Here is a 24989-nt window from a genome sequence, read left to right on the forward strand (position 1 = left end):
AAGGTGAGAGTCTGTGCATGTGATGTACAGAGCATAAGTTATTAACTATGTTCTGATAGTCTCCTCACACACATGGGAGTTGGAAGTTATGTTCAGAAAATCAGGCCTAAACTCTACCTGAGATTTGCTTTGTTACCTTCCTTCTGCGGTGTCTTTGGCAGCTAAAACCTCAGTAGGTGAAGGAGAGCGGATCTATATTTTAATGTATTAGTAACCAATCACAAACAGAGAACGCATGTTAAGAAAACAACAAAAAGGGCCAACATCCGGGTTATTTGAGTTGGGAGGGTCACGTGACAGTATGAGCGCCGCCGCCGTGTGACGCTCACGTTGGTTTTCCCCCGTCACGTGACAAACGTTTGGCTTCCGCCGTCGAGAGAGGACGCTTCTTTTTTTTTTTTAAGTCTTAGTTCCCCTTAGGCTGACACCGGAAGTGGCTCTCGTTGTCTTGGAAGAGATTCATGTAGACGCCGGAAGAGAAGGCCGTGACCAACGGCGAGGGGCCAAGATGGCGGAGGTGGTGAGTGGGGAGCGACGAAAGGGTTGGGGGGGTCGGGGGCCTGTCGGAGGATGCCCTACCGCCATCTCCACGCTTTTCTCTGTCTCCCTTGCAGGAGGAAGTAACTGAAGGCTGTCGTCTCCCTGTGCTGCGCCGTAACCAAGACAATGAGGACGAGTGGCGTGAGTGAGGGGTGGGGCCAAGCCCGGAGAATGGGCGGGGCCAAGCGTGGAGGGGCGGGGCTATTGTGACTCGCCGGGTTTCCTTTATATTTCGGCACTTTCAGTGACTCGTGTCGCCCCTTGCGTTATCTCAGTAGTCCTTGCAACAGTCCAATAATCTAGAACAGCATTGTCGTTTCCGTGTTACAGATGAGAAGCTAAGATGCAGAGCGATAGGGCGAATCTAGGTTAAGGTGGCCTCATGAGTGACATGTGCAGAAGTGAAATTTGAAACGGGGAACTACTGGACCAAGCCTCATTCTCGTAGCCACTGTTCAGCCAATGGATGAGAGAACACAAGAGGTGCCCAAGTGGATAGACCAGTGGTCCATCTAGTTCAGTGGTTCCCAAAGTGGGCAGTACCACCCTCTGGGGGCAGTGGGATTACCTAGGGGGGCACTATGAGGCAAGAGGGCAGCAAGGGGGCGCTAGAGGTGGGCCACTTCAACTGTGTTGTTCACTAATTTACAATAGATCAAGCTATGGCAACCATGCTGGCAAATTTGGTGGAAACTATCAGAATTTTCCCCCAGACTTTGAAGAGCTGGTGCCACTGGATCAAGGTCATCAGTTTTGTGGCATAAATTTCAACTAAAAAGTTTTAATTTGATTTTGAATAGATGTGTAATTAATTGTTACTGTTTTGAAATTTTATTGTTATTATCTTCTTTAGTGAGTCATGCAAACCTCTATTTTGAATAATGCTTTTTATAGGATAGGAGGTGCTGGGGTTGAGTTTATGGAACCAAGGGGGCGGTGGTCCGAAAAGTTTGGGAACCACTGATCTAGTTACTCATCCTGTTTCACAGAGCAGCTAATCAGCTGGCAAAGTGTTCCTTTGTGGTTACCTTGTAGTGCTGGTATTAAGAGGTTTACGGTCTTAAAATCTCATGCATAATTTCAGACACCTCTATCATGCCCCTCACCCTTTTCTAAACTAGAGACCCCAAACATCTTAGTCCTTCATCATAAAAAAGATGTTCCAACACCTTAAATGTTTCCATAGGTCTTGTTTCTAGAGTATCGGTTTAAGTATGTATATCCGACTTCCTTCCCATCAGGTCTGTTCAAAGCTGTTTCCAAGGAACTTTGGCTAGGATGGTGGGGAGTCCACAGGCCTCTTGAGATAGGTCTGTGTTGGGGCGAATCACAGAAATTCACAGTGTATGTGAATTTGTGTTGGAGCTGAGTTCCAAAGCTGCCACTAACAAGTGTGATACTTCTGGGAGGAAGGCCAGTAGCAATACAAATCAGAGCTGGGGCCTATTTAAAGCATTGTAACTTATCCTTTCTAGTCCAAAGAGATACAGTAGAGTGAAACATTCAAATCCTCTGCTATCCTGCACTATGGCTAGGATATAAACTTATGTCTGTTGAGGCTAATCCAAGCAAGCTGGTTTTTAACATTCTCATTTTAGATGGCTCACACACTGAGCCACATGGCTGAGCAGGGCTTTGACCCTGTCTCAAAAAAAAAAAAATCTGAGTGCACCACTGTGCATGATTCACCATGGTGTCTACAATAGCCCCATTCCTGGATTATCAGTAGAATGCTTCCTCAATAACTGTAAGATACTTCCCCTGTTTTTTGTAAGCAAGAACCCTGGCTTCCCCCATCCCTGGCAATATTGAGCCCTCTTTCAGCTTCCTCTAACATAACTTTTTCCCTCTCCCTTTAACAGCACTGGCTGAAATCCTTAGTGTCAAGGACATCAGTGGCCGGAAACTTTTCTACGTTCACTACATTGATTGTGAGTAGACAACTGGGATAGTCTAAAAGAGATAAGGTTGCAGAAGGTTGTGCTAGAATAGGTTGTGAAAGTGAAGTTTTAGAGTGCCATCATAAGCAGTTACACCTTCCTAAATCCATTAAAGTCAGTGGATTTAGAAGGGTGTAACTGCTTAGCATGGCATTGTTTATAGGGACAGAGTGTTGTGTGGTTGAGAGCAGTGTAAGAGCTGTATGGTGAAATGGTCCAGCCAAATCACCAGAGGCTCTGAAGCTTACGGTGGCAACTGGCATCCTAGTCCGGAGTCTGCAAAAGTGCTCACAATGACAAACATCCCTCTCATCTCTTGAGCATTGATGAGATGCTATTCTCATTACCTTGGGGCCCCATGCTGACGAGGAGAACCAGTGCTCAGCTGTGTTGCCCTGTACTTTGGAGGCACTCCAAGCACCCCCAAACTATCTTGGTGTTTAGCAAATGACAGACAAGCTGCATCTCCTGGGGGGGGGGGGTAACTGAGATTGTCCCTTACTTTGTGCTACATTTTGGAGGCACTCTGAACACTTCAAATGCACAAAGCCTCAACTACAAAACATGATCCTGGTAACTGCTCATTTTTTATTGGCTACTAAGGTCAACAAAAAATTGTGGATGCCTCCCAAGGGCCCTTGCTCTTTTTGTGTCTGTGTGTGTTTTTATAAAGAGATATGGTGAACAATATCAGGTAACAAGCCGCCATTGTGGACAGCTTAGCTCTGTGTGTGTGTGAGAAAGAGGCTCAGTAGGGAAGATTTGGTATAATGTGGGTTGTCCATTGATAAAATAGGGCCATGAAAGATTTTCTGACTTGGTAGCACATGCTTTTCTGTAAGATCAGAAAAAAGATAGACATTGTCTCAACTGTACAGTTAACAAACGTCTGGATGAATGGGTGACCCATGATCGGCTGGACCTGAAGAAGATCCAGTTCCCCAAAAAGGAAGCCAAGACCCCCACCAAGAATGGGCTGCCAGGATCCCGACCCAGCTCTCCAGAACGTGATGTGGTATGATGAGATATGGGTTCAGGGGGAGGGCGGGATGCTTCGAAAGGATGGACGGGTGGGTTGTTGGTACAGACCTGGGGAAGAGAGTGCTCATGCCCTACCCCCAACTCCTTGGCCAGTTTTGGACCAAGGACAGAGACTTCCATGCAGTAAGAATGGGGCCTTCAGAAGCATTGGTGGTTTTCTTCTGGGCTTGGCCCTTGTGCTCTCTCTCTTGCTGCCTTGCCCGCAGCATGTGGGGACGGTGACCCCTGCACACTCCCCCAGAGTAGCAGTGCTGCCCCTTTCCCATGTGTTGGTAACGCCCGTCTTCCTCCCTACTCAGAGGAAGACCTTGGATCTGTCTCTGCAACCAGCCGCAACTCCATCCAGCGGTAAAACTCTGCCCATCCCGGTGCAGATAACCCTCCGTTTTAACCTACCTAAAGAGAGGGAGGCCGTCCCCGGCTCGCCCGACCAACCCCTCTCCTCCAGCTCCTGCGTCCAGCCAAACCATCGTCCAACGGTACGAACCGGCGCTCGGCCGCCCCGGCTCGCTCCTTTTGTGTCTTTGTCTACCCAGCACGTTCTCAACAGGCCGCACCAGCTGGGCGGGGTCGGGCTAGGTCTGGGCTGGCAAGGGAGGCCTCCGGGGAGAGCCCAGGGGCGTCGTAGCCTTCACCTCAAGGGCACACTGTTTCCTCTCATGTCAAACCGTAGCTGCACAGGGCTTGCCCCGTAGAACAGACAAAAAAAATCAGAACCCACTAAACCCTGTGAGGTATGCACTATGCACATTTCAATGGGTGCTCTTATTTAAAGCAGAGCCTGGTCTCATAATGTGTTGCTCAAACTGAGCTATGGATGCAACCCGAGATCTGCAGGCTGTCAGGGACCTTGGAGTCCCACTCAAAGCGCAGCATAGGTGATTGGTTTTTTCTGCATTTTATTGAATGCCGTACACATTTCACCCAGTTTGGAACCAGTTTAACTGCCATGGCTTCCCACAAGGAATCCTTAGGAACTGGAGTTTTCTGGTGTGCAAAGAATTCTTTATTTGAATTCTTTTTACCAAGTTGCAGGCCTCAGGAATCCTTGACTAAGAGCTGTGACCATTAAGCAAGTTGTAGACAGCACTTGTAGAGTAGACATGCCATGTTGGCCAACAACCTTTCCCCAGAGGGGCTGGGTCTTGACTTCAGGCAACATGGGGTTGGAAGGAGGGATTGAGTTCCACTGCTAGCAGCCCTGGTCTCCTTTCTCTGGACTCCAGCTTCCTACATGAACTTGAATCAATATTCCCTAGCCCTGCATTGTGAAGAGCCACTGCATCCTTGTTTAAGCAGTCCCCAGCATCAGAGAAAGCTGCATACAAAGTGGGACAAAAATGCAGCCCCAGTTCCCTTTCAAGGTGCTTAGCAAGAGGTTGTATAAATGGAGCCTCAGTTTCCAGGAGAGGAGGGGACTATATAAATCTGTCCCCTTGTATGACACTGCTTGTTTCCAGCCTTCTGTATTTTGGTGGTTGGTGGGGGTGGGGTCCCTGCATGGCCAAACACAGCAGGGACCATGTCTTGCCACTAGTTGACATTGCCTTGACCTCTTGGATATATTGGAAGTGGGATTGTGTCCTAGGATGGGGGGGGGTGAGATGAGGGAGGAGGGGACATTGGGGAGGGGGACGGGCAGCGCAAAAGAACCCGTTTTACTTTGGTCTCTTCCAGAAGCGGAAGGTGGAGGTGGTTTCTCCAGCAACCCCCATCCCTGCTCCGACAGAGACTACACAGGCATCCGTGTTCCCCCAGGTAAGCTGCCACATGTGCTCCATAGAAGCCAGTGCTTGGCAGTATATTTTAGCCTGGGTAAGGAATTATGTCCATGGGTGAGGGCCTGTCAAGAGCACGGAGGAATGGGGATTGCAACTGCAGCATGAGACCACAGATGTAGCGTAATGTTCATAAAAGCAAGTACAGGCAAAATCCTTTTGTGTGGGACTGTGTTGGGGTGGGCAGAGGTGATATAGACTGTAACGGTATGCCCATTTCTTGACATGGGCTTTGTTCATGGTCAGGGTCTTCCTGATGGCCTTGTTTGGGGGCAGGAGAGAGTTTCTCGGGTCAGATTAATTAGGGCCCTAGAAAGGGGGGGGGGCTTTTTTCTATATCTGGCCTCTTCACTTGCTTGTGTGAGTCATCTGGAGCTAGTTGCTCACTTAGTCCCCTTCTAGGACTGACCTGCTCCCACATTTGTAGTGCATGTGGACATGGATGAGGGAGGGGAGGGGCTGTGGCTCAGTGGTAGAGCCTCTGCTTGGCATGCAGAAGGTCCCAGGTTCTATCCCCGGCATCTCCAGTTAAAGGGACTAGGCAGGTAGGTGATGTGAAAGACCCCTGCCTGAGACCCTGGAGAGCTGCTGCCAGTCTGGTACTGATTTTGATGGACCAAGGGTCTGATTCAGTATAAGGCAGCTTCATGTGTTCATGGTTACCAAGCTGCAGGATGGAGTGGGGCCATCCCCCTTGGCACAAAGAAAGCATCATGTAGTCTTAGAGATCCCTTCTAACTTGAATTCTGTATGAGCAGGGAAAAGGCAGTGGGAGAGCTTCCAGCTGAGACCCCTCTGAAGTGGTTTTTCTGCATCTGACGCCTTCCTTGGCCCTCTGTTTCCCAGAACGGTTCTGCCCGGCGAGCAGTGGCTGCCCAGCCCGGCAGGAAGAGGAAGTCCAATTGCCTCGGCACGGACGAGGTGAGTGCTGGGGCTTGTGACTCCGCCCACCTGCTTTGCCGGGTGTCCCGGGCTGGAAGAAAGCAGCTCTTTTCCAGTTGTGAAGAATATTTCCCCACTTGTGAGCAGGACTCACAGGACAGCTCGGACGGCATTCCCTCAGCCCCGCGCATGACGGGCAGCTTGGTGTCGGATCGCAGCCACGACGACATCATCACACGCATGAAAAACATTGAGTGCATAGAACTTGGTCGACACCGCTTGAAGCCCTGGTACTTCTCACCGTACCCACAGGAACTCACCACCCTCCCTGTCCTCTACCTCTGCGAGTTCTGCCTTAAGTATGTCAAGAGTCTCAAATGTCTCCAAAGGCACCTGGTATGTACAGCTCTCTCCGTCCTCCCATGGGCTGTACATGGGGCGGCGGGACAGAGGAGGAAGGAAGAGAAATGTATGGAACGTTTATTTCTTGCTAGGTCGCATCTGCGTGGCCAATGCTGACCAACCGGACTGTCATGGCTCCCCCTCCCCCAAGCCGACACCGAGAAAGTTTGTCTTTCTCACAGTACTGACAATTTTCTCCAAGATATTGTTTATGTGAACAGTTATCCTGAAATAACTCCGCCAATTTGGGATAGCTGATACTTCAGCTTGGCCCGGGGCAGGGGGGAAAATAGATTCCTGCCTCTCCAGCAGAATGATAACACTCTCTCCCCTGCCGCCTGCATATTGGCCACCGAACAGTCTTTCCAGTAACAAGCAAGAAGACTTAGGGACATCATCTTGTGTTTAAACACCTTTTATTTATGACAGTGATAGTATATTCTAAAGAACACAGATAAAAGTTAATTAACTATGAAGGAAGGACAGATAATAATCAGTGGTGTTCCAAAATTGGCATACTTGGATCAGTGAGCATATCCTCTCATCTGATCCCACTGAGAAGGGGTCCCAGGCATCTGGGAAAGATGCCTTCCAGTGGTGGGGTGGGGGACGGGACAAAAGGAAGGATCGGTGGTGATCTCTGCTTTAACTTGTTTCCTTGTAGTTTAAACATCCAAAGGAGTATTTGTTGTGGAAAACATGGCAGTTTTCTTCCTGAGTTCTATGGTGATCAGGTGCTTGGCTATTCTTGCGTTTACTTAAAGCTGCCCCTCTGCACAACCTGATCTTGTAAATGGAGAGAATTGCAGCCCCCTTTCAACCCTGCTGCTGTGAAAAAGGCAAATTCCATGCTGGCCATAATTAGACAAGGAATAGGGAATAAAACTGCTGCTATCATATTGCCCTTGTACAAATCTATGGTGAGACAATACCTAGAATATTGTGTACAGTTCTGGTCACCACACCTAAAAAAAAGAGCAACCAAAATGATCAGGGGGCTAGAGCGACTGCCCTATGAGGAGCAGTTAAAGGACTTAGGGCTGTTCAGCTTGGAAAAAAAGCAGTTACGGGGAGGCGTGATCGAGGTCTATGAAACTATGCATAGTATGGAGAGAGTGGACAGGGAGAAGCTTTTCTCCCTTTCATAATCCTAGAGCAGTGATGGCGAACCTTTTAGACACCGAGTGCCCAAACTGCAACCCAAAACCCACTTATTTATCCCAAAGTGCCAACACCAAGACCCCGCAGCCCAGAGTCCAGGAAAGGGGGGGGCTTTGAACCAAAGCCCCAGCCGCCCAGGAAAGGGGGGGCTTTGAACCGGTCCAGCCCCCGCCGCCCAGCTTTTCCCTGCCGCGTGTTGCTGCCTCCTTAGGCGGAGCCCTTGCAAAAGCCCCCGCTGCGCCCCCGCGTGCAAAATGCAGAAGCACGGGGTGGGGGGTGCCCCACAGGCCCCGCTCTCCGCTGGCCCGGTTTGTACGCCTAGCCCGGGGAGTGCTGCAGCAACGCGCTCGGCAGCTGTTTGTCCCTTGGCCGCACCCTTCCTAGAGTCCCAGGCAGGCTTGCTTGGCTCTTGCCTTGCATTGGCGCTGCAGGAGGGGGCCGAGGCTCGCAAGCCAGCTGGGCGGCCGGAGCCTGCAGGCAGCGGTGTGAGCGCCCAGGCCCGCGGGAAGCAGGAAGCAGGGGGACCCCCGGAGTCCAGGAAAGGAGGGGCAGGCAGCACGGACACATGAAGCTGCTTTATACTGAACCAGACCGTCGGTCCATCAAAGTCAGTATTTTCTACTCAGACCGGCAGCGGCTCTCCAGGGTCTCAGGCAGGGGTCTTTCACCTCACCTCCTTGCCTGGTCCCTTTTAACTGGAGATGCCGGGGATTGAACCTGGGACCTTCTGCATGCCAAACGGAGGATTTGCCCCCGAGCCACAGCCCCTCCCCTCCGCCGGCCTTTCCGCCGGCCCCTTCCCATCTTCTAAGCCCCCTCCCGACCCGTCAAGTGTGGTGGCCGCACTCCCTGGTCCAGCCGCCCAAAGTACCCCGCTGCAGCCAGCCAGCCCGCCACAGGGAAAGGGAGCCCCAGGGCGAGGCGGTGCCGCTCCTCCACAATGGCCTGCAGTATGTGCTGGAGGGAGCGGTCCAGGGCCCCGCCGCCCCCCTCCTCAGCCGCTTGCTGCCCTGACGTCTTGAGGGCAGCCATGGCAGGTTCATCTCCACCGGCCGCCCAGGCTGCGGCCCTTGCGCGCGGGGCTCTCCCGGCCTGGGCGACAGGCTGCCCTCAGCAGGCCGGCGCTTCCGCCTCCCAGCCGCCCAGGAAGAGGGCAGCTCCGTCTGAGCCCGGGACACGTGAATGGAGTGGTTCAAAGCCGGGGAGTCCAGGAAAGGGGGGGGGGCTTTGAACCGTTGCAGTTCAAAGCCACGGCCGCCCAGGTGGGCGGCTGTGTGCCCACAGAGGGCTCCGCGTGCCAAGTGGGGCACACGTGCCGTAGGTTCGCCAACACGGTCCTAGAGCGTGGGGTCATTTGTTGAAGCTGGAGGGTGAGAGATTTCAAAACTGATAACAAGGAAGTATTTCTTCACACAATGCATAGTTAAATTGTGGAACTCCCTGCCCTAGGATGTGGTGATGGCTGCCTACTTGGAAGGCTTTAAGAGGGGAGTAGACATGTTCATGGAGGACAGACAGGGCTATCAATGGATACTAGTCATGATGCCTACCTATTCTCTCTGGGATCAGAGGGGCATGTCTATTATATTAGGTACTGTGGAACACAGGCAGGATTCTGCTGCTGCAGTCATCTTGTTTGTGGGCTTCCTAGATGCACCTGGTTGGCCACTGTGTGAACAGACTGATGGACTTGATGGGCCTTGGTCTGACCCAGCATCACTTTTCTTGGTTCTTAAACTGGGTCTGGGATCCCAGCTGGGCTGTGGGCCCTTTGGGTGACTGTGTCCACAGTCTGCTGCTTTTGCCTTTTTGTTCTTTGATGTCTTTCTGTTGCTGAGAAAGAGAACTCCCCCCCCCCCCACTGGAGCTGGTTCTTAGAATCACAAGGGCCAGAAGGCCCATCTGGACTGCAGTTTGCTGCAGTTGGAAAGTAGGCACAACACAGAAAGCAAATTGACTTCAGCAAGTGAGCCAGGTGATGTTCCACTGGAAGTCTCTACAGCCGATTGAGCTAGCAGGAAACTTCTCTGTTGCCCTCCAGTATGGCAAATTGCCTCTCCCAGTTGAGCCAAGAAATAAGATACCAATTTTGGAAGATTACGTGGCCAGAGGCCCCTTTCAGGACCACTCAGCTTGCAATACTCTTGTTTGCAGACAAAATGCGACCTGAGGCATCCGCCCGGGAATGAGATCTACCGCAAGGGGACCATCTCCTTCTTTGAGATCGATGGGCGGAAGAACAAGGTAAGCGTGGAAAGGGTTGGGGTAGAATTGAGAGGTTGGGATTCCATGGTATAAGGTGGAGGGGAAATGACGGAGGCTGGTGGCAGTAGAAGCAATGCTTGTTTCTAGACACTCAAGCACCCTGGTGTCCAATATGAGGCTGGTGTTTACCCAGTCCCTTCTCATACTCCGAACTCCCTGTCAATGTGGAGCTTGTTCTGCTTTCCAGGCCACTGGCAGTCAAACTTCTGATCTATAGAGGATTCCACCCCCCCATCTCCAGTTTTGTGGAGTTTCTACTTGTTGTGTATTGAGAAATCCATTTGTCAGAAATGGGAAAAAAATACATAGACCCCTATGAGCCTGCCTTGGATTCTTAAGCACTGTGGAAAGCTGAGGCAACGCCTACTCTTGAATTTGAAGCTGCCTAGGATTAGCCCAGGTAGCCAGCTCAAGGTTGACTCAGCCTTCCATCCTTCCGAGGTCGGTAAAATGAGTACCTAGCTTGCTGGGGGTAAAGGGGAAATGACTGGGGAAGGCACTGGCAAACCACCCCGTAAAACAAAGTCTGCCTAGTAAATGTCAGGATGTGACTTCACCCCATGGGTCAGGAATGACCCAGTGCTTGCACAGGGGACCTTTACCTTAGGATTAGCCCAGCTTCTTGCCGCCAGGAATGGATCCTGAGCATCCCTTCCACGGGGATGGTTGCTTTTTTTTCACGGCTCTTCCCCCTCTCCCCTTCTTGCAGAGCTATTCTCAGAATCTCTGCCTGCTCGCAAAATGCTTCCTGGACCACAAGACCCTCTACTATGACACGGACCCCTTTCTCTTCTACGTCATGACGGAGTATGACAGCAAGGGCTTCCACATCGTCGGCTATTTCTCCAAGGTGACATTGGGCGGCCGTGTCGGACCATGGGGGCCTGCTGCTGTGTGATTTTAAGAACTGCCATTCTTCCCAGTTTCCCTGTTCCTTCTCTGCAGGGGAGAAGCAGGAGTAAAAGTCTAGGTAGCATTAATGATAAAAACAAAACGGGGTGGGGCAGGGGAAGAAAGCAGTAAGTATATGGGGGGAGGCTGTTGCAGAAAGGTTCATTAGTCATGGGGCATGACTCGGCACACTAGATCCCCTTCCGCCTAGTTTAGTCCATATCTTTGCAGATATTTCACCAGACATTGCCGTTTTTTCCTCAAGTTGTTTCTTGTAGCTGATAACAGCTTGGAAAGCTGGGGCCCTGGTGTCAAAGTGCTCCAACCAGCCTCCACCAGTTGGGCTGCTTTGGTTGGTCAAAAGTTTCCCAAAGAGACAAAACATTAAACTCAGGGCTTCAACCGCAAGATTAATGGATAGCTGCCACCAACCCTGGATCAAAAGGCGAGCCTCCAGGCAAGGAGTCCAGGGTAACTACAGCCAAGCTCCAAAATCAGTGTGACACTTTTCCTGCCAGGGTGAGACCTAGCTAGGACTGTTCACACTTCCCAAAACTGTCTTAGGTTTTTGGTAGGTGGTTTTACACTCACACAAGGCACTTAGAATTTAGGCTTGGAATCCCAAAATCAAAAGACACAATCCATTTAAAGCAGTGGTTCCCAACCTTTTTTTGACCAGGGACCGCTAGGACTTTTTTGTTCAGTGCAGGGACCCCAAGGTTCAAAATAAAAATTCTGAGAATTTGAAAATAAACTTTAATTATAACTGTTAGTTAAACATTAAGCTTAGAATAATATTTTAATATATATATTTATAATGGAGAACTTTTAATTGAAAATATTAATTTATTATGGGTTTATAACTTTGTTTTGCGGACCTTAATTTAGTTCTCGCAGACCCCTGGGGGTCCACGGACCCCTGGTTGGGAACCAGTGATTTAAAGGCTAACAATTTATTTATAAGATTTATGCTGGTTTACAGGAAAGAAAAAAAGGTTTCATGAAGTGATAGGCAATAAAATAATAAACCATTTAGTATAGCTAACTAATACATTCAAAAGCCTTTTTGATTCAAAAGGATTGGCAAAGGTTTCTTGCATCAGATTTATAGTTACCAACTTCCAAAGATGCTTCCAGCATTCAAATGTTTCAAAAGGTTGTCCAAAGGTTTCTCCAAAAGGTCAGCTTGACCAGAGTTTCCCCCTCAAGGGCCAAAATCAAATGGGTTCTGATGCCGCCAGCACAGCTCTCCTGCTGTACCCCAAAGCGTGCATAGTCAGGCTCAGGACTGGTCTGTCCTTATATTCGTTTTCTCAGTGGCATGAGCTCATAGAGGCCAATTGAGAAAACGCAAGCAATTAGCTGTTCATTAATCGCTTGGTCAGAATGCTGACTCACTAAGAGATGTTCAGGTGATGAAGCCTGCAGAACCCCCCGCACCTGGACATCGTCATGATGGCTGACCGATTAATGACCATGGCAATGCATGGCCTTGCATTCCAGAAGGGAGAGAGAAGGCTTTAACGAGCACCAGCTGGGGCTTACCTTACGCCCTCCACAGAAGCAGTTTTCAAAAGGAAACTGTTTTACTGTTCACAATATCACAAAATCATAGGCCTCCAGGTCTGAACCAAGGAAATCATGAACCCCAAGAAACTGAGGGACCTCAGCTTCTTGACACCTGGTTCTGGTAAATTCTTCATCAGATTTGAGCGTACAGATGCCTTGCATGGACTCTTCCCTTAGTCACAATCAGACCTGAACTGCCGCTGCTGGACAAAGAGAGATGGGTTTTTTGTAACTTGATCGTGGAATGATCAGGATTGTGTTAATGATCAGGTGTCCTGGGGAGAGTCTGGAACAACTCCGACAGTAAAAAAAAAGTAACATACTGCTTATTTCACCACTAACTATGTAGGAGAAGGAATCCACAGAGGACTACAATGTGGCTTGTATCCTGACTCTGCCCCCCTACCAGAGACGAGGTTATGGCAAACTGCTGATCGAATTCAGTAAGTAGAACCGTTCCTTTCACAGGTAGTTTGGTAAGCCTTTGTAACACCCCCACCCCCCATTTTTCTCTTTCCTACTTATGTTGGCTTTGGGCCTAAGTTGGATGACAGGTTTAGCATTTTCTCTCAGCCCAGTGTATACAAAAATATGTTTCATGTACTGCTGAGGGCAGTGCTTTTTAGACATGGATCCTCGATGGGGGACAGTGGCAACTGGACAGAGCAAAACCCCCAGTATGCCCCACATATCAGCATCATCCTCTTTATAAGGGATACCTGATTATAAGGAAAAGCTCTTTAGATTGTATCTGTTCCATAGTAATCCTCAGTTTCATAGTCTTCAGAAACACTTCTAAACTGCTGACTCCGTTATTTTTCCGTTTTCCCTGCTGTCCAAGAACCATGTCTCTCCATGATGTATTTTCATTATTTTATGACCACTGACTGCTCATTTGTATCAAGCTGTATCTGGTTAGAGGGCTTCTGCCCTTCATTTTAAACTCTCAAGGTTTGAGATTTATAGATAGAACCATTCCCCCCATTATGTACGATCCCCCTTACTTTCTCACTGAATTTCATAGTAATTCCACTCAAATGGAATCACTTTCCTCTCCCCCCCACCAAGGCTACGAGTTATCCAAGGTGGAAGGGAAGACGGGCACACCAGAAAAGCCCCTGTCGGACCTGGGGCTCTTGTCTTACCGCAGCTACTGGTCCCAGACCATTCTTGAAATCCTCATGAATCTTAAATCAGAGAACGGGGAGCGTCCACAGATCACGATCAAGTGAGTGCCCAGAAGGAAAGTACTGGGGAAGGGCTATGGCAGTCTCAGTCCTACAGTACAAAGGGGTGGGGGGGTGGGAAGCCCTACTTCTAGGACCTGAAGGGTTACCAGAAAATGCCCAGCATGTCCCATCCCTCCCCAGTGCATGCTGTGATGGTAACATTGGCTTCTCAGTGTTCAAGCCCCACTTCCTCTTTCCAGCGAAATCAGTGAAATCACAAGCATCAAGAAGGAAGATGTCATCTCTACATTGCAATACCTCAACCTCATCAACTACTACAAGGTACTGGCCGCTAGATTGACCATTACACAAAACCTCAGCTCTGTCACATGAATCTGCCTTCTACTGCATGAGACCCTTCATCCATCAAAGTCAGTACTGTCTGCTCAGACCAGCAGCGGTTCTCCAGGGTCTCAGGCAGAGGTCTTTCACATCACCTACTTACCTAAGTCCCTTTAACTGGAGTTGCCAGGGATTGAGCCTGAGACCTTCTGCATGCCAAGCAGATGCTCTACCACTGAGCCACAGCCCCTCAGTCCATTGCTGTGGCTTTCTGGTTCAGAATCCTCTCCGTGTGCCTGTTTTAGGGCCCTGCTTTGTGTGTGTGTGTGGTGGTGGTGGGGTTCTCTGACGTGCTCAGCAGAGCAGAAATCTAGTTCTTTTTTTCGGTGGTCTCCCCTTCTAGGGCCAGTATATCCTAACACTTTCAGAGGACATCGTGGACGGGCACGAGCGCGCCATGTTGAAGCGGATCCTGCGAATCGACTCCAAGTGTCTGCACTTCACCCCCAAAGACTGGAGCAAGAGGGGAAAGTGGTGAGAGTGGAAGCTGAGACCACTCAAAGTGAAGAGTGGCCGTTGGCAGACCCTCCCACACCAGGACAGCAAGGGTCGGGGCAGAATGTTCGGACACTCCTTCAAAGACATTTTTTCTGCCAGCCCTGAACCCACAGGCAGTGCTGACCAGATCCTACTGCTCTGGCCTGCCCATTTGTATATAAGACTGTATATCTCCGTCTTTGTACAGAAATCCTGAAAGCACAGAACAGTGAATCCTTCTCACCCCATTCCGCCCTTCCCATGCTGTTACTTGATGGAACTGAGATTTTCCGACGAAGTGCCAGTGGTTGAACGTTGGCTCCTGCTTCAGGAGGGACAATTCTTAGCCGTGGGGCTGTCGTGAAGAAGCTACTGCGGCCGCCACCATTTTTTTCAGACAGAATTATGCTGCAGCTCCCAGGTAAAACAGTTCTGCTTTGGCTCTTGGCCCATGAGCCTCGAGGGCAGAAGCAACTTGATGGCGCCTCGTTGTGGCAGCCTTCTGTGAGTAAAGCAGAACAGCCTCTACCTTCTGCTGCTCTAAAGGTGGAGCGTCTACAGCAGTGGAGCACTTCTTGGCCAAGGAAAAGGGTTCCTCTATCGTGTCAGCCCGACACCTCTGTGAATCAGAAGTGGAGAGCTAAAACCCCATCCAGCTCTTGTAATCAAAATAAATTAATGAAGTGTTTTAAAGACTTATGTACGTTTTCACCTGTGTGTAGTTGATTCTTATGTGATTAATCACATAACTATAGGTAAGGTATGTGGTTATAAGGTAAAGTTTTATAAGCTATGGGCTTAAGGGCTACAATGAAAGGAGAACATTAAACGCAGTCTTGTGTGTTTAATACAAAACATGTTTGAGTAAGCATTTCAGATCATAACCAGAGACAGCTAAGTGTACACCACGGACTTGGCTAAAGTGGCTTATAACTAAGTCTGTCCTAGCTGTCTTTGGGAAGTGTATTTTTGTGAACAGGCAGCAACTGGAATAGCCCTCGTAGTACGGACAGAACTGTCAGCTTAGTCAGAATCCCTCCTACTCCCAAAGGCATCAAAGAACCCCCCCTCCCAAAAGCAGAAAATCTTTAAAGCTACCAGGAAGGCTGACAGATGAAGAAAGCCAAATTCTACATAACAGTCCATCCTATATGTATATGTAAGTCCACCATGTGGGCTGGAAGGAGCAGGAAAAAAGCATCTGTGGTCAAGCTGGATTGATGACTGTCGAGCAGCCGCCTCATCCGGTTTCTGCTGGGCTCCTCTCCAGCAATCTGAACCAAACCCGAAGTACTGTGTATCTTCTACGGCTCTATATTTGGAGTTGGTTGTCCACCTTATTCTTCATCAGCCACAGGGGCATGGATCTGGAAGGATACATTGACCACACCTTACAGCCACATTCCTGTCCCTTGTGCACAGAAATGGCCCTTCCATGTCAGTTTCAAGCAGCTAGTCCTCAATAAAATCTCTAGTTTCTCACCTTACCAGAAAGGAGGCATACGGGCTAGGCACCGAAAAGGTGAGCACAGGAGTCCCCAACCATGTTGTGCCTGTGGCACTTTTGGAATTCTGAGAACACTTGAGAGGGTGATGCCACAAAAAGGTGACTGTGGGGGATGGGGCCAATCACAAAATATTAGGAAGTCCCAAGCCAAGCATCCTTCTACAATGCAGTCAGTTGTTTCTGAATGGGTACCCCTATGCTATTCTGAAGCACCTCTTTGCCCCAGTGAGATGAGGGGGGGAGTCAGGGCTGACTTTCTGCTTTGTGGATGAAGGTGCCTGCAATCATCTCAGAAGGCTCCATGGTGCTCATGGGCAGCACCATGAGAATCACTGGCTTAGCATACAGCAGTGTGGTCAGCCTCTAAGCTACACAGGCCACCCTGTGATTCCTACTTTTCCCGAATGGGTGTCTAGGGGTGGGCAGAGGGGTGTAGAAAATGCTACTTTGTAATAAGTTTCAGCTATATTCAACAAAGGGGCCAAAGCCATTTGTGGTTAGAGCTATAACTGAGTTGGAAAGTGAGCTGTGGCTCACGAAAGCTCATACCCTACCAGAAAATATTTTTGTTAGTCTTTAAGGTGCTACTGGACTCTTGCCCTTTTTGAGTTGGAAAGGTTATTAGAAATGTAATAAAAATATATAAAAGGAAATACAGAAATATTTTAGGTAATCCTAAGTGACTGGAGTCACCAATGATCTCAGTTGCTTTGCCAGGTGCAGGTTTTTAAATAATGTCACCATCACTGCCAATTCATGTATTAAGCTCTCCTTCCTTTGAATTACCTTGGGGGGGATCTCCTTCCTATCCCACCTCCCTGTTCATAAGGAATCCACAAGGTCATCTTATGTATTTAGATACTGATGCCACCCTTTTCCCCCCAAGGAGGATGCAATGTGGCTTATGATATTGTTCTCCCCACTCCTCCATTTTATCCACACAGCAACAATCCTGTGAGGTAGGCTAGGCTGAGAGTGACTGGCCCAAGCTCACTTCTGTGACAGCAGGGAGATTTGAACCTGGGGCTCTCACATCTTTGTCTAGCATTTTAGCCACTACATAATAGTGGCTAGCTGTTCATCTCTCTCCCCCCACCCCTCCATACACATCACATTTGCTAGTCACAAAACAAACCCCAATCTCTCCTGGGCAGAATTTCAGAAGGACAAGCCCTCTCCCAGTTCTCTCTCAAGACTCACTTTTTAGAGTTTTCTAAGCGGGGGGGGGGGGGGAGAGAGAGAGAGAGATCTAGTAGGGGACCTAGATGTGTAATGGCAAAAAGGAGTGCCTGAACAAAGCAGAAAAAGATGTGGTGTCCTTAGTGTTGGATTTGGGCCAGGAGAACTGGGTCCAAATCTCCACACAGTTGCGATGCTCACTGAGCAGACTTTGGGCATATTACTATCTATCAAGGTTGTTGGCTGGAGGGAGGTTGGGTGGCTGGGAGGGTAAAAGAGATAAGCCCTGACCTAGATGGTCCAGGTTAGTCCAGTCTCATCAGGTCTGGGAAGCTAAGCAGGGTCGGCCCTAGATAGTACTTGGATGGGAGGCCAGCAAGGGAGTGCAGGCTTGCCTCTTGGAGGCAAGCAATGACAAATCACCTCTGAGTGTCCCTTGCCTTGAAAACCCTACGGAGCTGTCATAAGACGGCTGCAACTTGGCAGCCGTTTCCACCCACCAAAAGAGATAAAATACTTACACCCTCTGCGATCTTTGGCCAGCTGAAGGCCATGAGGATCTCGTCACTCTCATTTGGTGCCCGTTCCAGGTTCCAAACAGTCATTGAATCAAAGGTGGACTTGATCTGCACATTCCGCTCCTGAGAAGCAAGCACTTAGCAAGGGTGAATGACAGCCCTCCACACACCAGTTCAGAATAAGTGTCACCCCCCCCACCTCACCCCCCGGCTCAAACTCACCTCTGATGACAAGTAAGGAGCCACCTCTTCCTCAAGAACCAGTCCCATGTACCCCTCAGGGATAAGGACTTGTTTCCCCTTTAGCATCCGGCCACGGAAAGACACAGTTGACTCTGCGGGGAAAAGACACCAAAATTCTACATGACATCAAGTTGCACCTGACTTACAGGGACCCCTGGTGGGGTTTTCAAGGCAAGTGATTAAGCAGAGGTGGTTTGCCATTGCCTTCCTCTGCCGAGTCTTCCTTGGAGGTCTCCCTTCCAAGTACCGACCCAGCTTAGCTTCCGAAATCGGGCCATACTGTACCATTCCACATCCACACCAAAATTACAGGAGCTGATATACTGGGGAGTGGGGGAAGCCTTTCCTTTAATGTTCATCTCTGACTTGTTCTTGAAATGTATCTGCTGCGCTCTTGGTCAAAATGACTCTTGAGGCAGCTTCCAAATGACAAAATAAGGCAATGAAGCAGTGCTTTTCCATTCAACCAAAGGGGTTAAAGCCAAGCAACTGAAGGGAGTTAAAGGCAAGGGTGGGGGGAAGAGCCCTGGAATAATCAGGGACTCTTTACTTGAGGTCTCGTTATAGCGGACTTGTGCAAACCGCAGTCAGGTGAAAAGGATGCTGCTGCAAGTAGATATTTTTGCAAGCCTATATCACAAATGTGTGGCATTAAAAGAAGGGAAAAGAGGAAGAAATTAGTTGGTGGGAGGAGAGACTGGCAGAGACATTATACCTGGGGACCTGGAATGAAACAGTGCTAGAATAAAACCATGCCAGAGATTCAAGATCAACCAATGAAAGTTCTACTTCAGTCAACAGTTGGCTTGGAGAACTCACTGCCACAAGATGTAGCAACGGCCATTGGCTTAGGTGAATTTAAAAAGGGGTCGGCTAATAGCCACAGATAGGTGAATGGGGCCTCCGGATTCAGAGGCAGAATGTTTCTGCAGGGACCATGTGAGGGCTGTTGCCGGTGGACCCTGCTATTGGGGCCTTGCCTGTGGTGCCTGTCTGGCCATTGTTGGAAACAAGATGCTGGCCTCGATAGACCATTGGTCTGATCCAGCACGGCTCCTCTTGAAGGAAATGGGAGTTTTTCTTAAGAATGATCCTGAGTCTGATTAAGGACTAAACAAAGTGAGTTTATTCAGAAACCACAAACTTGGTAAAAGACTGAGAGACAGGCTTATTTCTAACTAGAGCCCATAACTAACAGGGCAACATGCAGCCTGGTACTCCTCTCTTTCACTGTAACTAGAAGAGGAGGGGTGAATTATGGGAACCCACAAGAACTCAGGAAGAGAAGGGAGAAGGATCACAACCTTTCTATCTAACTCTCACACTGGCTGCCCCCTGCTGATCTTCCTTTCTTTAATCAATCTTTGTGCACTAGACATTGTATTTCCAACACCTCTCAAGCTCTTAAGAGAGCACTCTGTTTATAGAAGAGGACAGGCTTCAAATGCAGAGGAAGAAGAAGAGTTGGTTTTTATACGCTGACTTTCTCTACCACTTATGGAAAAATCAAACCAGCTTACAATCCCCTTCCCCTCCCCTTCCCACAACAGACCCCCTGTGCAGTAGGTGGGGCTGAGAGAGCTCTAAGAGAACTGTGACTAGCCCAGGCTCACCCAGCTGGCTTCATGTGGAGGAGCGGGGAAACAAACCCGGCTCTCCAGATCAGAGTCCACCGCTCCAAACCACCGCTCTTTTTTTAATAACATTTTTAATTTTTTTTATATTACAGTAATTTCCATTATTCATTAAGATAACTATATGATATAAACAATATTTCTCTATTCTATATAACTAATTAATTCATATATTTACGTTGACTTCCCCTCTCTCCTCTATCTTTTTGATAACTTTATTGTCACCTTTGCATTTAATTTCTAATTCAATACAATACTTCCTATATAAATCAGGTAACAATTCTTAAAATCTAAATCATTAATCTGAATAACATTTCTACCAATGTCTATCAATTGAATTAGAACAAAACATAACCTTCAATACTTCCCAATTTAAATTCGTTTTGACAATATATGGTCCATGCCTCCCATCCTCTCACAAATCCTGTATTCTCCTTTTGATTTACTAACGCCGTAAGTTTAGCCATTTCTGCCAGTCCCAACGTTTTATTTATCCATCTTATCCGGTATCTCTGAAAGTTTCCATCTTGCTGCATAAACCAATCTTTCAAACCACCGCTCTGAACCCACAACACCGCCAAGCCTCTATGCCACTGGTTCCCAACCAGGGGACCGTGGACCCCCAGAGGTCCGCGAGAACTAAATTAAGGTCCGCGAAATAAAGTTATAAACCCATAATAAATTATTACTTTCAATTAAAAGTTCTCTATTATAAAAATATATATATTCACATATTATTCTCAGTTTAATGTTTAACTAACAGCTATGATTAAAGTTTACTTTAAAATTCTCGGAATTTTTATTTTGAGCCTTGGGGTCCCTGCACCGAACTAAAAAGTCCTAGTGGTCCCTGGTCAAAAAAAGGTTGGGAACCACTGCTCTATGCCACTGGTTCCCAACCGGGGGTCCGCGAGAACTAAATTAAGGTCCGCGAAACAAAGTTACAAACCCGTCACAAATTAATATTTTCAATTAAAAGTTCTCTATTATAAAAAAAAAAATCCAAATATTATTCTCAGTTGAATGTTGAACTAACAGTTCTGATTAAAGTTGATTTTCAAAATCTCGGAATTTTTGTTTTGGACCTTGGGGTCCAAAAAAGTCCTAGTGGTCCCTGGTCAAAAAAAGGTTGGGAACCGATGGGATGGGGTGGGGTGGGGCGGCTCCCCGGCGCGCCATGCACCGCCCAGCCCTCCCCGGCCACAAAGCCCCTTTGGCGACGCACGCGCGCCCACCGTCGGCCGGCTCTGAGTGCGACTCCTGCGGACCCCGGACGGCCGGCGCGAAGTAGCGCCGGACTGGAGCGGCGCCGTCGTGCTGCACGGCGCAGGGCAGCAGGTGCAGCCGGGCTCGCGGCGCCTCCTGCGGCGAGCTCAGCGCCAGCCGCGCCGGAGCCTGGTCCGCCGCCGCCATGCCCCCGCCGCCCCGCCCAGGCAGCCCCGCCCGGCTCCTGCCGCCTGCCGGGATAGGGAGCGAGCCCCTCCCGCCGGGGGGCGGGGCGAGCGAGCCGCTAACCCCGCCCCCCGCCCCAAGAAGCGCGACCGGTTGGATGCCGCGAGCGTCGTCATCGAGGGGGTCCCGCTCCTCCCGCCTCGCTGCAGAAGCAACGCCCGCCCAGGAAGCGCCCAGCTTCGGTTCTTCTTTCTTTCTTTAAAAAAAAAGGGTTTTCAATTTTAAAAGGGTGCAGAAAAGGAAAGGAGAATACAATTAGGGGGTGGGGGGGAAACATCCTTACATTCCGGGGCCGGGCTCACAAGGATCCGCTTTCCCATTATTGCCCCCAGCTACAAAAGTACAGAATAGGAATAATAATAATTAAAAAAACCACCTTAACTCATGTTGCTTCATTGGTTCTTGTAGGTTATCTGGGCTGTGTGACTGTGGTCAAGACCCGGATAACCTACAAGAACCTACAGCCCGGATAACGTAAAAGAACCAATGAGCTCGGACCGTGAAAGCCGGGCCCACAAGGATCCGCTTTCCTATTATTGCCCCCAGCTAAAAAAGTACAGAATAGGAATTTTAAAAAAAATACACCTTAACTCAGGTTGCTTCATTGGTTCTTGTAGGTTATCCGGGCTGTGTGACCGTGGGCAAGACCACGGTCACACAGCCCGGATAACCTACAAGAACCAATGAGCTCGGACAGTGAAAGCCTTCGACAATATCACGTTGCTTCATTTCTACTCTAAATGTCATATTTCAGTCAACTCACTTTGCTTAAAATCTTTACTTGAACTATTGTGTATTCAAACTTCAACTAGCAAAGCCCACCTCAATAGTATAAGTGTGTGTGTGTGTGTGTGTGTTAAGTGCTGTCAAGTCGCTTCCGACTCATGGCGACCCTATGAATGAAGGTCCTCCAAAATGGCCTATCTTTGACAGCCTTGTTCAGATCTTGCAAATTGAGGACTGTGGCTTCCTTTGTTGAGTCAATCCATCTCTTGTTGGGTCTTCCTCTTTTCCTGCTGCCCTCAATCATGATTGTCTTCTCCAGTGACTCTTGTCTTCAGCTTTATCTTGATTTTTGATATTAACAATTCATGATCTGTACCACAGTCAGCTCCTGGTCTTGTTTTTGCTGAGAGAATAGAGCTTCTCCATCTTCTGCTTCCAATTATGTAATCTATTTGATTTCTATACTGTATACAATAGTATAAATGCAGTCGCCCAATCAGCTTCGGTTCTTCTATGTTCACTTGCGTGGAAGAAAGGAGGCTTACCTCTGAATAAAAGTGCTTACCTCTGTGCACCGACCTGCGAATTAAACGTACTTTCGCGTAAGCAGGCCTAAAAGTAAATTGCTCTATAGTCAAGAGATTTTATACTTAACAAAGCCTGCATAGGATTCCAGCCCTGCCTTCCTCCTGTTCATTTAGGGCTGGTATGTTAAATATATTTCTCAGGAGTAAAGGATCCAAATGAAGCCTACGTCCGAATACAAATGCGTAAGTCTGGGATGTATGTTTGGGTTCTAAACAAACAGAAAGATATCACTTTTATAAATGTAAAAACATAATTAATAAATATAAAAATAAAACATAAAATAAATTTAATTACTAAATAGCATAATAAATGGGACTTAGACATAAAAGTATACGGAGATCAATGGGGCTTAATTGGAAGACTGCAAAACTGAGTGTGTGCCATCCTTACTGCGCATGCCCCATAGTGGCAACGGAAAACTTGCCTGCTGCTTAGGCTTCACTCCAAAGCAAACTTGCCAATCCCTGTTTTAAAAGCAAACGAGGGAGAAATATGTTGCTGACAAAATAAGGCTACTGGCTAGTCATCATTTTAGCCTTTTGGCCGGCCTTTAAATATAGAAGATTGGAAAGCAAGAAATAATTCCAGCCAAGCTCTGCTTGCCCTTAACATTCTGGGCTGTGAATGCAAACACAAGTCATTTATGCATGGGAGCTTTACCTGGGGTTTGATGCTCGCTCTAGCCACACTTTTCTCTAGTGAATTTAAAAACTGCTATGCACTAGCAAAAGTCACTGAGCTCAAATCCGGAAGCATCTCCCCACCCTTGAGAATGCTGCTTTGTAATTAGCTATAGTGCTTACTGTGAGAAAAACGTCCAGTTCCTCCCCCCGCCCCCCGCAGAAACCCAAGTGCCGTGCTAAAATCCATTTCATAAAAAGAAGCACTTTTAAAGGAACAGAATGAGGAGGGGGACCCAAGCCTAGTTTTTAAACCCATTTTTATGTGACAAAGAGCTCCGGCTGTGAGATGAAAAACCAGGAAGCATTTGAGTCCCCACCCCTTGAAACACTGCTTTGTAATTGGCAGTACTGCTTACTGTAAAAAAGGTCACACACCCCTCCAGCTCCACTCTCCCTCGCTTTGGATTATTCATGGAGAGGAGGACGATTTGATCCGGCTGATCTCAGGAGAGATTGAAGAATCGGGATTTCACAGCAATGGGAAGACCCAGGATTTGCTGGCCACAAGGTCATATCTAATGGACAGAAAACTCACGCATAACTCCAAGAACAACAACTGAGCCAGCCCGAGGGCGACCATGAGTCCAAGTACCCACGCATAAACGACCATCAAGAGACATGATATAATGTAGAACCAAGTGCCAGATAAAGGTGAGAGGTAGCTTCAGCCTGCAGCACAGTTTCAGTTCCTTTTCAGGTTTTTGCCCTATTGAGCACATGAAGCTGCCTTAAATTGAGTCAGACCATTGGTCCACCAAGGCCAGTATTGTCTACTCAGACTGGCAGTGACTCCCCAGGGTCTCAGGCTAAGGTCTTTCACATCACCTGCTTCTTGAACATACGAAGATACCTTGTACCAACTCAAGTCCATCCGACTTGGTATTGTCTCCTCAGACTGGCAGTAACTCTCCAGAATCTCAGGCACAGAACAACCTTTCCCAACAGCTGCTACTCAAGGACCATTTAACTCAGTGGTTCCCAAACATATCGGGCCACCGCCCCTCGGTTCTACAAACTCAATCCCAGCGCCCCTTACCCTATCCTATAAAAAGCATTATTCAAAATAGGGGTTTGCATGACACACTAAAGAACATAGTAACAATAAAATTTCAAAACAGTAACAATTAATTGCAAATCTATTCGAAATCAAATTAAATCTTTTTAATTGAAATTTATTCAACAAAACTGGTGAACTTGATCCAGTGGTACCAGCTCTTCAAAGTCTGGGAAAAAATTCTGATAGTTTCCACCAAATTTGCCAGCATGGTGCCATAGCGTGATCTGTTGTAAATTAGTGAACAACACAGTTGAAGGGGCCCACCTCTAGCGCCCCCCCTGCCCCCTTGCCTCATAGTGCCCCCCCTAGGTAGTCCCACCGCCCCCCAGGGGGTGGTACTGCCCACTTTGGGAACCACTGATTTAACTGGAGATGTCCCTGGGGACTGAGCCTGGCATACGAAGCCCTGAGCTCAATGCCCTCCCTGCCAGACATTAAAAACCTGCCCTATCCCCTACAAGACCACTGATTTACATAGCCCCATCTCCCTCCAAGGTCTCAGGCACAGGAAGGATTTCCCCAGTCTCTGCTACCTGAGGTTCTTCGTAAAGTGGAAATGCCAGAGACTGAACCCCAGCCTTTCTACATTAAATGATGCTCTGGGGAGTATCTGACTCTCCCAAAGTCCAAGGCCCTGAAGCTTAAAATAGCATCCCTGGTACAGTTTGGAAGCTTACCAAGAACTTGTGTGTGGATTTCTGGGAGATGCATGGAAACCACTACACATAAGACACTGCGCACATGGGACGATTGCCTCGATATCATGACAGGCCTTCTTTCCTCTTTTGGGGAATCACTGAGAAACGTTTGCTGATGCTTTCAACGAGCCATGGTACAGCCGCCACATCCTTTGCGCAATGCTGGGGGATGCTTGGCCTCTACAGT

General features: G+C 48.4%; 2 protein-coding genes across 4 annotated transcripts; one reads left to right on the forward strand and one right to left on the reverse strand.

Moving 5' to 3' along the window:
• The first annotated feature begins 409 nt into the window (after positions 1 to 409).
• On the forward strand, positions 410 to 14623 carry KAT5 (lysine acetyltransferase 5). Of its 3 annotated transcripts, XM_056853011.1 has the most exons (14): positions 413 to 520; positions 615 to 681; positions 2403 to 2471; positions 3359 to 3495; positions 3821 to 4000; positions 5199 to 5279; positions 6146 to 6220; positions 6329 to 6577; positions 9899 to 9988; positions 10719 to 10859; positions 12819 to 12912; positions 13538 to 13697; positions 13899 to 13980; positions 14384 to 14623. In XM_056853011.1, exons 1-14 carry the CDS (start codon positions 509 to 511, stop codon positions 14516 to 14518), a joined length of 1572 nt encoding a protein of 523 aa, XP_056708989.1. In that variant the 5' UTR covers positions 413 to 508; the 3' UTR covers positions 14519 to 14623. The 3 variants fall into 3 exon arrangements, with proteins under 3 accessions (XP_056708991.1, XP_056708989.1, XP_056708990.1); XM_056853013.1 differs by having other exon boundaries at positions 410 to 520; positions 6146 to 6577; XM_056853012.1 differs by lacking the exon at positions 3821 to 4000.
• A 1209-nt stretch (positions 14624 to 15832) lies between these two features.
• On the reverse strand, positions 15833 to 21011 carry RNASEH2C (ribonuclease H2 subunit C). Its single transcript, XM_056853014.1, has 4 exons — positions 20834 to 21011; positions 17944 to 18056; positions 17725 to 17844; positions 15833 to 15884 (listed from the first exon to the last, which is right to left on the reverse strand). The coding sequence occupies exons 1-4, from the start codon at positions 21009 to 21011 to the stop codon at positions 15855 to 15857; spliced, it is 441 nt and encodes a 146-aa protein (XP_056708992.1). The 3' UTR covers positions 15833 to 15854.
• Positions 21012 to 24989: the final 3978 nt, after the last annotated feature.

This window comes from Euleptes europaea, chromosome 7 (genome assembly GCF_029931775.1).
Source record: "Euleptes europaea isolate rEulEur1 chromosome 7, rEulEur1.hap1, whole genome shotgun sequence".
Classification (NCBI taxonomy): Eukaryota; Metazoa; Chordata; class Lepidosauria; order Squamata; family Sphaerodactylidae; genus Euleptes; species Euleptes europaea.